We start from the raw sequence: 12,363 nt of genomic DNA, 5'->3' as shown, positions 1-12,363 counted from the left end.
GGGGGGGCATCGGCGGGGCCCGGCGCAGCTCGGGCCCAGCCGGCGAGGGGAAGTGGGGCCGGGCTGGGGGGCGCCGGCGGAGCGGCCGCAGGGGGCCGGCGGCGCGTCCCGGCGCAGCCCGACCACGAGCCGCGACGCCTTTGCCCGCTTTCGCCTTTTATTTCCCTGCGCGGCCTCCCCGGGGAGCGCGGGCCGCGGCCGGGCCGCTCCTCCCCGTGGCTCCGCCAGCACGGAGGCGCTCGGCTGGACGGTGTGTGCTCGAGAGCCGGCAGCTGGCAGCGGCCCCGGCCCCGGCCCCCCCCACCCCACCCCGGGGGGGAAATCGCCCCGGGGCCGTGGCTCTTGGGGCGCTACGGGCGTCGCTCCAGCCCGGCCACGGCAGCGCAGCGCCCGCCGCCGCCCCAAAACCCACCCGGCCCGACGGTGACAGCGTCCCCGCCGGCGGCCGGCAGCTGCGCCGGCACCCGCGCCCGGACGAGGAGGAGCAGGACGAGGAGGAAGACGGGGCAAAAGGAGCCCGGGGCAGCTGGCGCCCACCGGGAGCCCCCGCCGCCGGCTGCTCTGCACCTCTTCACCTGCAGGGCGCCCCGGCGCCGCGGGGGCACGGGCCAGGCGGGCCGTTTTCAGCACGGCGTTGTCGGACGGGGCGTTTCCCGGCGCTGCCTTCAGCACCTGTCGCCGATGCTGGTCTCGGGCCCGACGCCCTGGGCGGGCTGCGCGGTTAGAGGCTGCGCCGGCCCCAGGCACGGCCCCCGGGGGCGTTGCTCGGCCGAGCCGCGGGGCAGACGCCGAGCCCGGCCGCCGGCCGGCGAGCCTTGCTGCGGCCATGGCCCCGGCCGCCGGCCTCCTCCTCGCCTGCTTCGGTAAAACTTCCCGCGGCGCTCGGCGGCGGCGGCGGCGGCGCGCACCCGCCCTGCCCAGCGCCTGCCCCGGGCACCGCCGGTCCCGCCTTTGCTTCCGCAGCGCTGGCGGCGCCGCTGCAGCTGCACCAGGACGAGCCCGGCGTCTTCGCGGAGCCCGGCGGCACGGCGGAGCTGCACTGCTCCTTCCGCGAGCGCCTGGAGTCCGGCCGCGCCGTGCGCTGGTACCTGCGGCGCGACGGCGGCCCGCCCGCCCTGCTGCTGCGCTGCGACGCGCACGGGGGAGAGCCGCGGCACCAGTGCAAGCACCAGCACCACCGCTCGAGCCTGCGAATCCGCGGCGCTCGGACCACCGACAGCGGCGTCTACTACTGCGCCTACATCGTCGCCAGCTGGCTGGTTTTCAGCGACGGGTGCAGCCTGGTCGTTGGAGGTGAGGGGCCGGGGGGGGGGTTTTCCGGGCGGCGGCGGCATCCGGCCCGGCGGCCCGGGAGCGCGCCCTGAGCGGTGCCGCTGCCGCGCAGACAGCTGGCGGGCCGGGAGCTGGGTGCGGCTGCTGGGGCCCCGCGGGGCCGCCGCGGGCGGCCGCCTGGCCTGCGCCGTCGGTGCCGCCGGCGGCGCCGTGCTCGTGTCGTGGCGCGTGCCGCCGGGCTCCCGGCTCAGCGGGCCGCCGCGGGAGCTGAGGGCCCCCGACGGCTCGACGACGCTCATCAGCCACGTCGCCGTGGCCCCCGAGGCCGGCCGCGAGGCGGAGGTGGCCTGCGAGGTGCGCTTCAACGCGTCCGGCCCCGGCGTGCGCCGCAGCGCCCGGCTCCGCGCAGGTGGGTGCGGGCCGGGGGGGAGCGTGGCCCGCGGCGGAAACTGAGGCAGGGGCTGAGCTGCCGCGCCCCCCTTGCAGCCGCCTGCCAGCCCAGCGCCGCGCTCTACGGGCTGGCGGCCGGCGGCGCCCTGCTGCTGCTCTCGGTCACGCTCAGCATCATGGCCGTGCTGCGACGGTCGCCGCCGGCGACAGCCTGCCGCAGCGCGGGCTGCTCCTCCGCAGCGCTGGAGCCGCAGGTGAGGCTCGCGCGGCCCCGCGGGGGGACGCCGCTGGGGGCCTGCGCATCACGGCCCCCGCTCTCGCCCGCCAGGCCACACTCGTGTACGCGCAGCTGGACTTCACCGCCGCCGCCCACCAGCGCTGAGCCCGCTCGCCGCCGCCGCATGGCCCCGGGCCGCGTTGTGCAGCGGCGGTGGCGGCGCTGCAGAAACTTCCCCCCCAGCCCCGGGGTGCAAATCCGCAGCCTGGGGCTGGGGGGCCGCTTTTTCTCCTGCCTTGCCCAAGAGGAAGAAATAAAGAGGGTTGTTTGTTTCCTGCTGTGCAAGGTAGCTGGCCCTGCGCGCTGCCCCTGTGCCTGCAGCCGCAGGGGCCCGGGGACAGCGAGGCCGGAGGCGCGGCCGCGGGCGAGACAGCGCTGGGGCACTGCTGCCCCCCGGCCCGGGCTGCCATCCGGCCCCGCTGCTGCCGCGGGGCTCTGTGCCGGGGATACGCCGGGCTGGTGGGGGCTGGTAGGGCAGGCGCGGGGGGCTCAGCCGGGCCGAATACCCCCAAACACCCCCACACCCCCCACACCCCAGAAACCCCCAAACACTCCCCATTCCCCAGTCTCCCCAAGTACCTCCAATACCCCCAGCACTCCCAAACACCCCCAAGACCCCCAATACAACCCCAAGATTCACCAACACCCCCAATACACCCCCAATGCACCCCCTATACCTCCTAATACCCCCAATATCCACAGTGGCCCCCCCGGTCCCGCCACCGAGCCGCCGGTGGGAAACGCCTTCCGGCAGCGGGAGCCGTCGCGCTTCTTCCCGGGGCGGGAGCTGTCCGCAGCCGCCGCGGCCCCGGCTGGGGTTTGCTTGTAGCCGGGGGAAAAAGGGGAACAACCAAAATGTAGCCGCAAGCGAGGCACCGAGGAACAGGAGGAGGACGAGGAGGAGGAGGACGAGGAGGAGGAGGAGGCGGGCGCCCCGCGCCCCCGTGGCGGCGGGGGCCCGCTCCGAGCCGGGGAGAGCAGCACCTCTCGGCGGGTGTCCCCGCTCGGCCAGGGCCTCTGCCAAAGCGGCTTCTTAATAAAAGACAGGAGGACAATGCAAACAAATCCCGTGCTGCCTCGTGCGTGGCTCCTTCGGGGGCATCAGGGGGGCATCGGCGCAGCTCGGGCCGAGCCGGCGAGGGGAAGTGGGGCCGGGCTGGGGGGCGCCGGCGGAGCGGCCGCAGGGGGCCGGCGGTGCGTCCCGGCGCAGCCCGACCACGAGCCGCGACGCCTTTGCCCGCTTTCGCCTTTTATTTCCCTGCGTGGCCTCCCCGGGGAGCGCGGGCCGCGATCCCTGCTCAGTGCGCTGCCTGGGCACCGGATGCAGCGAGAGGCAACGTGCCAGGCGCCTCTCCACGCCGGCTCTGGGCAGCGCAGCGCGACCGGGCGAGGGGGGGCCCTTCCCAAAGCGTCCCGGCGAATATGCTGCGGAGCCGCCTGAGTAGACGCCGCAGTCGCTGCTTTGCACCTCGCTGAGGACGAGCGTCGGGAGCCGGAAGGCGCCGGGAGCTGCCGCCCCGTCCCCCTCTTCCGGGGTCTCCTCGCCGACGCAGGAGCTCCGACGAGGAGGAAGTGGCCGAAGGAGCCTGGCACCCACTGCCGGGGTGCCAGGCTGGCCGAAGGAGCCTGGCACTGTCCGCTGAGCCCGGCGGCGAGCGGGCTCAGCGCTGGTGGGCGGCGGCGGCGAAGTCCAGCTGCGCGTACACGAGTGTGGCCTGGCGGGCGAGAGCGGGGGCCGTGATGCGCAGGCCCCCAGCGGCGTCCCCCCGCGGGGCCGCGCGAGCCTCACCTGCGGCTCCAGCGCTGCGGAGGAGCAGCCCGCGCTGCGGCAGGCTGTCGCCGGCGGCGACCGTCGCAGCACGGCCATGATGCTGAGCGTGACCGAGAGCAGCAGCAGGGCGCCGCCGGCCGCCAGCCCGTAGAGCGCGGCGCTGGGCTGGCAGGCGGCTGCAAGGGGGGCGCGGCAGCTCAGCCCCTGCCTCAGTTTCCGCCGCGGGCCACGCTCCCCCCCGGCCCGCACCCACCTGCGCGGAGCCGGGCGCTGCGGCGCACGCCGGGGCCGGACGCGTTGAAGCGCACCTCGCAGGCCACCTCCGCCTCGCGGCCGGCCTCGGGGGCCACGGCGACGTGGCTGATGAGCGTCGTCGAGCCGTCGGGGGCCCTCAGCTCCCGCGGCGGCCCGCTGAGCCGGGAGCCCGGCGGCACGCGCCACGACACGAGCACGGCGCCGCCGGCGGCACCGACGGCGCAGGCCAGGCGGCCGCCCGCGGCGGCCCCGCGGGGCCCCAGCAGCCGCACCCAGCTCCCGGCCCGCCAGCTGTCTGCGCGGCAGCGGCACCGCTCAGGGCGCGCTCCCGGGCCGCCGGGCCGGATGCCGCCGCCGCCCGGAAAACCCCCCCCCCGGCCCCTCACCTCCAACGACCAGGCTGCACCCGTCGCTGAAAACCAGCCAGCTGGCGACGATGTAGGCGCAGTAGTAGACGCCGCTGTCGGTGGTCCGAGCGCCGCGGATTCGCAGGCTCGAGCGGTGGTGCTGGTGCTTGCACTGGTGCCGCGGCTCTCCCCCGTGCGCGTCGCAGCGCAGCAGCAGGGCGGGCGGGCCGCCGTCGCGCCGCAGGTACCAGCGCACGGCGCGGCCGGACTCCAGGCGCTCGCGGAAGGAGCAGTGCAGCTCCGCCGTGCCGCCGGGCTCCGCGAAGACGCCGGGCTCGTCCTGGTGCAGCTGCAGCGGCGCCGCCAGCGCTGCGGAAGCAAAGGCGGGACCGGCGGTGCCCGGGGCAGGCGCTGGGCAGGGCGGGTGCGCGCCGCCGCCGCCGCCGCCGAGCGCCGCGGGAAGTTTTACCGAAGCAGGCGAGGAGGAGGCCGGCGGCCGGGGCCATGGCCGCAGCAAGGCTCGCCGGCCGGCGGCCGGGCTCGGCGTCTGCCCCGCGGCTCGGCCGAGCAACGCCCCCGGGGGCCGTGCCTGGGGCCGGCGCAGCCTCTAACCGCGCAGCCCGCCCAGGGCGTCGGTGCCCCCGCGGCGCGGGCGGGTGGGCTTCGAGGCCGGGATCGCGAGGGACGCTGAAGGCAGCGCCGGAAAACGCCCGGTCTCAATGAGCTCTGTCTGAAAACGGTATTCCGAAAACGCCCCTCCGAACCTGCCGGTCTGTAAATGCCAGTCCGAAAATTCTCGTCTGAAAACGTCCCATCTGAAAACGCACTTCCAAATATGTCCCGTCCGAAAATGCCCCATCGGAAACGCCTCTTCTGAAAATGCGCCGTCTGAAAACGCCCGTCCGAAAACGTCCATCCGAAAATGTCCCTCCAAAAACGCCCCATGTGAAAACGCCCGGCTGAAAACACCTGTTGGAAAACGGCCATTCAAAAACTTCCCGTCCAAAAAAACTCATATGAAAATGCCCATCTGAAAACGCCCTGCCAAATCGCCAGGTCCCCAGTGACTGCCAATCCCCCCGGATATCGCCCGTCACCCCCAATCCCCCCAGTACCCCTCTACCCCAATCCCCTCTGCCCTGCCCGGGGCAAACGCGCCGCCTCCCGGCGCGTCCCCGCCGGTCCTAGCCCCGCCCGTGCCGCGCCGCCGCTCGCCGCCAGGGGGCGCCGCCGCGCCGCGGACTACAGCTCCCTGCATGCACCGCGCGGCGGCCGGGGCGCCTGGCCCCGCTCGGCCGCCGTCCCCTCCACCCCCCCCCCCCTCCGCCATGGGGGCCGCCGTGTTCTTCGGGTGCGCGGGCATCGCCTTCGGGCCGGCGCTGGCGCTCGTGCTGCTGACGGTGGCGGCGGAGCCGCTGCGCGTCATCATCCTGGTGGCGGGGTGAGCGGCGGCGGCCCGAGGCAGCTGAGGGGGTCGGTGGGGGGGAGGTTAGGCAGCAGTAGAAGGGCTGAGGGGGCGGCTCTGGGGCAGCTTGGGGGGGGCTGGGGGGGAGCAGGCAGCACCAGGGGGTTGGGGGGGGACAGTTTGGGGGCAGCTGAGGGGGTCTGGGGGGGTTAAACAGCACTAGGGGGGCTGAGGGGGTGGCTCTGGGGCAGCTTGTGGGGGCTGAGGGGGAGCAGGCAGCACCAGGGGGGTGGGGGCAGTTTTGGGGCAGTTGATGGTGTCTGGAGGGGGTTAGGGAGCCCCAGGGGGTTGGGGGGGCAGTTTGGGGGCAGCTGAGGGGATCTGGGGGGGTTAGGCAGCAGTGGAAGGGCTGAGGGGGTGGCTCTGGGGCAGCTTGGGGGGGCTAAGCGGGAGCAGGCAGCACCAGGGGGTTGGGGGGCAGTTGTAGGGCTGAGGAGGTGCCTCTGGGGCAATTGAAGGGGTTTGGGGGGGTATGTAGCACCAGGAGGCTGAGGGGACTGTTAGGGGCCTGAGGGGGGCAGTGCTGGGGTAATCCAGTGGGTCTGGGGGTGGAGTGGGCAGTGCTGCAGGAGTTGGGGGACCAAGGGAGCAGTTCTGGGGCGATGGAGGCAGTCTGGGTGGGATGGACAGGCAGCACGAGGGTAGGTGAGGGGCCAGTTCTGGGTAATTGAGCGGGTCTAGGGGGTTAGATAGTGCTGGAGGGCTGTGGGGGCAGTTGGGGGTAATTGAGGGGATTTGGGGCAGGTTAGGCAGCATCAGGGGGTGATTTTGGGGTAAATGAGGCAGCCTGGAGCAGCAGGCAGCCCTGAGGGAGGCTGAGGGGGCAATTTAGTGTGTGGGGTGTGGAGGCAGCACTGGGGTGTTGAGGGACTGAAGAAGCAGTTGGGGGGATGGATGAGGTAGCCCTGGGGTAATTGAGGGAAGGGGGTTTAGGCACCTGAGGGGATCTGGAAGAGATTACACAGCACCAGAGTAGGCAGCACTGCAGGGGTTGGGGGGATGTGGGAGTAGTTGGGGGGCCTGAGGAGGCAGCCCTGGGGTAATTGAAGGGGTCTTGGCGGGGGGAGAGGGATAGGCAGCACCAGCGAGAGCTCAGGAGGGTTTAGACAGGGGGGAAGCCCTGGGAGGGTCTGGGGGGAGATGCTGAGGAGAGAGTTGAGGGGAGCACTAGGAGGCTGAGGAGGCCATTTTAGGGCAGTTGACGGGGTCTGGGGGGCGGGAGGCAGTATGGGGGAGCCTGAAGAGGGTTTTGGGACAGGTGTGATGGGGCTCTGAACTTGTACGAGCTTGGAAGGCGTGACCTGGCTTGTGTTTCCTGGCTTCTTGCATTTTGCTGCATTTCTGGTTTAACTTCAAGCCTCCTCTGATCTGCAGAGAGTGCAAATGTCCCACTTTTGGGTCTCCCAACCCACAGGTCTGCAGGGTTGAACACTGTGGCCCAGGAGAGAGAAAATTACTTGGAGACTGTGGCCTTATCTCCCCCTTAGCTCAGAAAATCTGCAAGGAATGTGGGAGCCAGCTCTGCCTGGTGCTGACAGGCAGCTCCTTAGCTGCTTAATGAACTTCTGGGGCTTAAACCACCTTTGCGCAGTGCTATAGTCTGTGCTTTGCTCAGAGCTGTGCCAGGGGCAGATCCTATGGTGCAGCCCCTCGTGCTTTTCCAAGGTGAGAGGTTGCGGGGATTTTGTACTGGTTGTGAGCTGTCACACTGCCCTTTTGGCTGGGTCAGCAAAAGCAGGATTGAGAAAGAGCCTCCTGTTCAAGCTGAAGGCCTCTACTGTGCTGGGAGCGTTGCGTCAAGTGTAGTAGCCAGCTCTTGCAGGGGTGGGAGCAGCAGGAGGCTGGTGAGGAGTGGGTGACGTGCCCTGCGCAATGCCCCATCTGCTACAAGTACTCTTGGTGCTTCCGTCTGTGCTCGGTTGGTCCTCAGGGTCATGATTCCTGCCTGGCCTGTACTGCTGACACACAGGCATTGCCAGATGTTCGTGTGAGGCATTAGCTATATAAAGGGGGGAGATAGGAATAGCCCTGATCGCGTCCTATCTTGCTGTGCTTATCTTTTCAAGGTGGGTCTGTGTTTAACCTGCTGTCTTTGAGGGCTGTAGTACTGAGTGTCTTGCCTTGCTTTGCAGAGAAGTAACTTTGCTCAGAGCAGGTTGACGTGGCTCTGAGAAGACAAATGAGGATTTCTGCCTCCAAATCTGTTTGGTTTTCTGCTGCACGTTTCCTTCACATATCCTGCAGTGGATTAGCATGTCTCACATGACAACGACCGAGCAATGAATGTTGCAATTGAAAACTTCCCTTGTTGAATGTGTGACCTGGACCTAGGTCAAATGAAACAAACAGCTGATTTAACAGCACGTTTGCTGTGTGATTCCAAGCTCCGGATCATGAGCAGAAATGCTGGAGGGAGTCCCATCTCAGCTTGTCCTGTCCTTTCCTTTCCACACAGGGCTTTTTTCTGGCTGGTGTCCCTGCTCCTGGCGTCTTTGATCTGGTTCATTTCAGTCCATCTCAGTGACCAGGAGGACTCCAAGCTTCAGTACAGCCTCCTCGTCTTCGGGGCCGCCGTCTCCGTCCTGCTGCAGGAGGTGTTCAGATTCGCCTACTTCAAGCTGCTGAAGTAAGGGCCTGTCCGAGAGCAGCCTGTGTGCGGTGGAGGCGCTCCCTATGTGGCTTTGGGGCTCTGTGGTGGATTCATCCAAATGCTCCTCGCTGCCCTCCTCCCTGGGGACCTCTCAGACAAGCAGGCTGTGGACCAGCTGCGGCCTTCTGGTAGCTATGGGTGGTGCCTGACTGCTGTTTTTCCCCCAAGGTGTTGCAGACTTCTTCTCAATACCAGCTTGTAATGTTGACCTTTCTGCTTCGTGACAGACACACGTCCAGTCTTGGGACTGGAAGGGCAGTAGGGCTGTTCCTTGCAGCCCTCACTTGCCACTAGGTGCTGTATGCCTGCTGTATGACGCAGGCGTAGTTGTTCCTCTGGCTGAAGGATGGGCAGGGGCCTTGATCTGCCAGGAGCTTTTAGCTGAGAGAAAAGAGCTCAGCATGGCTGGAAGGCACAGCAGTATCCAGGGAACCCTGCAAAATATCATCTTCGTTAGATCCTGGAGGAAAGCTCAAACTCCTTAATAAATAACCCCTTCCCTGACCTGTTGGACAAGCCTCCCTTTGCCAAGCCAAGCCCTGCACAGACCCTGTTCCAAACTAACGACCTTTCTCTCCTACGTCATACAGGAAAGCTGATGAAGGTTTGGCTATGATTAGCGAGGACGGCCAGTCCCCCATCTCCCTCAAGCAGATGGCCTATGGTAAGCACGAAACTAGGCAGCGTTAGGTTGGTTGCTGACCTTCTGCATGTCTTCTGCTGGTGCCCGGCAGCAGGATGTTCAAGCATCAGAGACTGGTGGCAGCACTGATGAACTAATCAAGCTGCCTTGTTTCTCTTTTCTGTCCTCTTGCCTTTTCCCTGGGGCCTCTGATAGTTTGGGGAGTGGGGAATCTCTATAGATGCTGTTGATGGCTTATATATCCGTCTAATTGATTTCTCACCTGGATTCTTCCTGGAAATGTCTCTGCCATCCCTGCACCAGAACCTATTAGACTCAGCCCAGCTGTGTTCCTCATGTGCCGGGCAACTCCAAATGGTTGTGGGAGGGCAAGGAGAACAGGTGGGGAGACACTGGGGAATCCAGGCCTGCACCCGTTGACCAAGTGTGGTGCTCGCTGCAGTGTGACTGCGACTGGTGCTGTCAGTCTGGGATGTCTTGGTTGATATCCTTCTCCATCTGCAGTGTCGGGCCTGTCCTTCGGGATCATCAGTGGCGTGTTTTCAGTCATTAACATCCTGGCGGACTCCATTGGACCAGGCATTGTCGGGATCCACGGGGACTCACCGTACTACTTCATCACGTCAGGTGAGACCAGGGGCCTGTGTGCCTCCCAAAGGGGAGGCTGATGCAGTGGGGATGGATGGGAGGAGTGCTTGTGCAGAGTGCTGTGCTCCTCTACATGGGGAATGATTTTGGCGTAGCATCCACTGAGAGCTGATGCTCAGGGCTGGTTAGAGCATGAGCTTGGCCCTGGCACCTAGCTACAGACTGCTGTTGTAGGAACAAGTAGTGCAGTGACGCCACTTTGCTCTAACGAGGTCTGTCGCCCTCTTCCCCTAGCATTCCTCACCATGGCGGTCGTCTTCCTCCACACGTTCTGGGGAGTGATCTTCTTCGACGCCTGTGAGAAGCGCCGCTACTGGTGCCTGGGGCTGGTTGTTGCCAGTCACCTCATAACGTCGGGGCTGGTGAGTCTGATGAGCCAGGACAGGCTACCACCATGGGATCTGCGCTGAAAGCCATCATCAAAATAAACCAGACTTTTTTGTTGTTGGGCTCCCTTCTGGGTGCAGGAAGAGATTTACAGGGGAAATGGGCACTGCGTGTTTCAGACTCCGTAAATGTGTCTGTTTCAGAGATATGGGGCAAGTCATGTCCCTCTTCCACAGCTCCTGCCCAGAGCAGCCTATCCTGGTGTACTCAGGGGGAGTGGGATTTAAGTGGGGTTAGCAGAGGACTGGGGGTCAACTGAAGGATTAGCTGCTAAGCTCCTGGTGGGAAAGTGCTGGATAGAAATTTTAGATAAGCTTATTGGTGCTCTGCTCTGCTTGGAAGAGGCTGGTTCAAAAAGAGGGCCCTGGTTCTTTTTTCCTCTATGCTGCCATGCCTAGTGGTAGTTTGAGAAGGCTGGGGAGGTGCTGGGGGGGGCTTCTGGCAGATGGTGACATTTCTGATACGGCTCTTTGTCCCCCAGACATTCCTGAACCCCTGGTACGAGGCCAGCCTGGTCCCTATTTACATCATCACAGTCTGCATGGGTGTCTGGGCCTTCTTCACAGCTGGGGGCTCCTTCCGCAACATCCTCAAGTGCCTCTCCTGTAAGGGTTTGGCTGGAGCAGGGAGGGGTGCATGACATGGGGTGTCCCCGTTGGGTGGCCCTCTCTTCCCTGTGGGTGTTTGGGTGGGTTGGGCACAGCTGCTGGAGCAAAGGGAGAACCATGGGTTTTCTGTGCATGCCGTCACTTGCTCCAAAGCCACTGTGATCCCAACAGTCCTGGGATGGGGGGAGGATGGGTCTGGCCCATAGTTGTCTCCTTTTTGTTGAATGGTGACTGCATCTCCTGGCCCTTGGGGGCTTCTCTAAGCCCACAAGCTGGTTTCCCATCCCAAAGTAGTCCTGCTGCTCCTTCCCTCCCTTTCTGCCCGTGACTCTCTCTTCCCCCAGGTAAGCAGGAGGAAGACAACAGAGTGATGATGTACTCAGCACTGCAGGTGCCTTTTGAGGACTGAGCGTCTCTGCAGCAGACCACAGTCCTGCCTGCCCGGGCTGCCCGCAGTGGTTCGATACCCAAGTGCCCTGTTCTTGGCAGCTGGAACATCTCACAACACTGCCTTGACCTGCACCAGGCTGAGGGCACAGGGCTCCAGGTGCCTCCAGCCTTCTCTCGAACGACCTCCCCAACTAGATAGGTGCTGGGGCAGCCTCTGCACTGGAAATTTGGGGAAATCTGGGCCCTCCAGTGTTCCCAGTCAACTCTGCTGGGAGAGGCTGTACCTGGCCTCTCTCCACTTAATGAACCTCTCCTTTGTCCTGGGACTGTGGCACAAACCCTGCTCTGTGCCCTGCCCCTTCTGTGCACCCTGCTCCAGAGAGGCTTTTTTGGGGTCATTTCTGTCCGACCGGTGCTGCTCTCTAGCCTCGTGGAGCCTCCTGTCCTTAGTGCTCCCGTTAGCTTTGTTAGTAACTCTTTTTGGTTATATATATATATTTTTTTTTTACAGGGTATCCCTGCAGGTGGGTGGTGGGAACAGGTCTGAATGCCTGGTGGGGAGGGCCCCAAGCTCAGCCTCGTGCAGACCCCGGCGTGTCCGTTCCTCAGAGTGGGTTTGCTGCGGTCCGGGGTTGTTCCTGGCTGGGACCCCGGCCCTGTGCCCTCTGCTCCCTTCCTGCACCCTGGCAGCCCACCCTGCGCAGGAGCAGGACCCAGAGGAGGGAGATACTAAAGCAGCCCAGCCTTCGTCCCCAGATGTCCCCCGAGGTCCTGGCGTGGGAGCCAAGGGTGCAGGGTCCTGGGAGCAGACTGGCCTCCCCCTCGCTTTGCTCGGCGAGAGAGGCTCTAGGATGCGAATGACATCCTCCCAGGCGAAGGCTCAGCCCTCAGCATGGCTTGGGCCTGGGCTGGGCGTTGTGTGTTTGTCATTTCCCGCGTGGCCTGTTCGGAAATGGTTTGAATCACTGCTGCTTTCAGGGACTGGCACGGCTGTCTGGCAGGGCCCCTGCCAGGGAGGTGCCGGAGACGGTGGGCCAGTCGCTGCCTCTCTCACGAGCTTTCTGATCTCGATCTTTGGGTCTTTTTAAAGTCTGTGGGAACACGCGTTACCGTGCTGTGGAATGGAGGGTGGGGGGGTTAAATTATTTTTTTGATTCAGAGTAAAATCGTTTTAATAGACTAATTGGTACTATGGTAATGAGGAGACTTCTAGGATGGGGGAGGTGAGATGGCTTGGGAGGAGGGACAGAAGGCCTCTCC

At 65.4% G+C, this 12,363-nt stretch overlaps 3 protein-coding genes across 3 annotated transcripts; 2 read left to right on the top strand and 1 right to left on the bottom strand.

Moving 5' to 3' along the window:
- The first annotated feature begins 377 nt into the window (after positions 1-377).
- On the top strand, positions 378-3,016 carry LOC138062892 (uncharacterized). Its single transcript, XM_068922126.1, has 6 exons — positions 378-863; positions 964-1,293; positions 1,385-1,681; positions 1,759-1,916; positions 1,991-2,225; positions 2,642-3,016. The coding sequence occupies exons 1-5, from the start codon at positions 827-829 to the stop codon at positions 2,042-2,044; spliced, it is 876 nt and encodes a 291-aa protein (XP_068778227.1). The 5' UTR covers positions 378-826; the 3' UTR covers positions 2,045-2,225; positions 2,642-3,016.
- Positions 3,017-3,156: 140 nt separating this feature from the next.
- On the bottom strand, positions 3,157-4,930 carry LOC138062895 (uncharacterized). Its single transcript, XM_068922130.1, has 5 exons — positions 4,782-4,930; positions 4,352-4,681; positions 3,964-4,260; positions 3,729-3,886; positions 3,157-3,654 (listed from the first exon to the last, which is right to left on the bottom strand). The coding sequence occupies exons 1-5, from the start codon at positions 4,816-4,818 to the stop codon at positions 3,601-3,603; spliced, it is 876 nt and encodes a 291-aa protein (XP_068778231.1). The 5' UTR covers positions 4,819-4,930; the 3' UTR covers positions 3,157-3,600.
- Positions 4,931-5,547: 617 nt separating this feature from the next.
- Positions 5,548-12,286, top strand: APH1A (aph-1 homolog A, gamma-secretase subunit). The gene is made up of 7 exons (XM_068922243.1): positions 5,548-5,753; positions 8,233-8,403; positions 9,018-9,091; positions 9,575-9,697; positions 9,953-10,080; positions 10,587-10,710; positions 11,058-12,286. The coding sequence occupies exons 1-7, from the start codon at positions 5,569-5,571 to the stop codon at positions 11,120-11,122; spliced, it is 870 nt and encodes a 289-aa protein (XP_068778344.1). The 5' UTR covers positions 5,548-5,568; the 3' UTR covers positions 11,123-12,286.
- The last annotated feature ends 77 nt before the right edge of the window (positions 12,287-12,363 follow it).

The sequence above is a fragment of the Struthio camelus genome, chromosome 30, assembly GCF_040807025.1.
Source record: "Struthio camelus isolate bStrCam1 chromosome 30, bStrCam1.hap1, whole genome shotgun sequence".
Lineage (NCBI taxonomy): Eukaryota > Metazoa > Chordata > Aves > Struthioniformes > Struthionidae > Struthio > Struthio camelus.
Note: the sequence above shows the minus strand (reverse complement) of the source record. Positions and strands in the feature narration are given on the sequence as shown.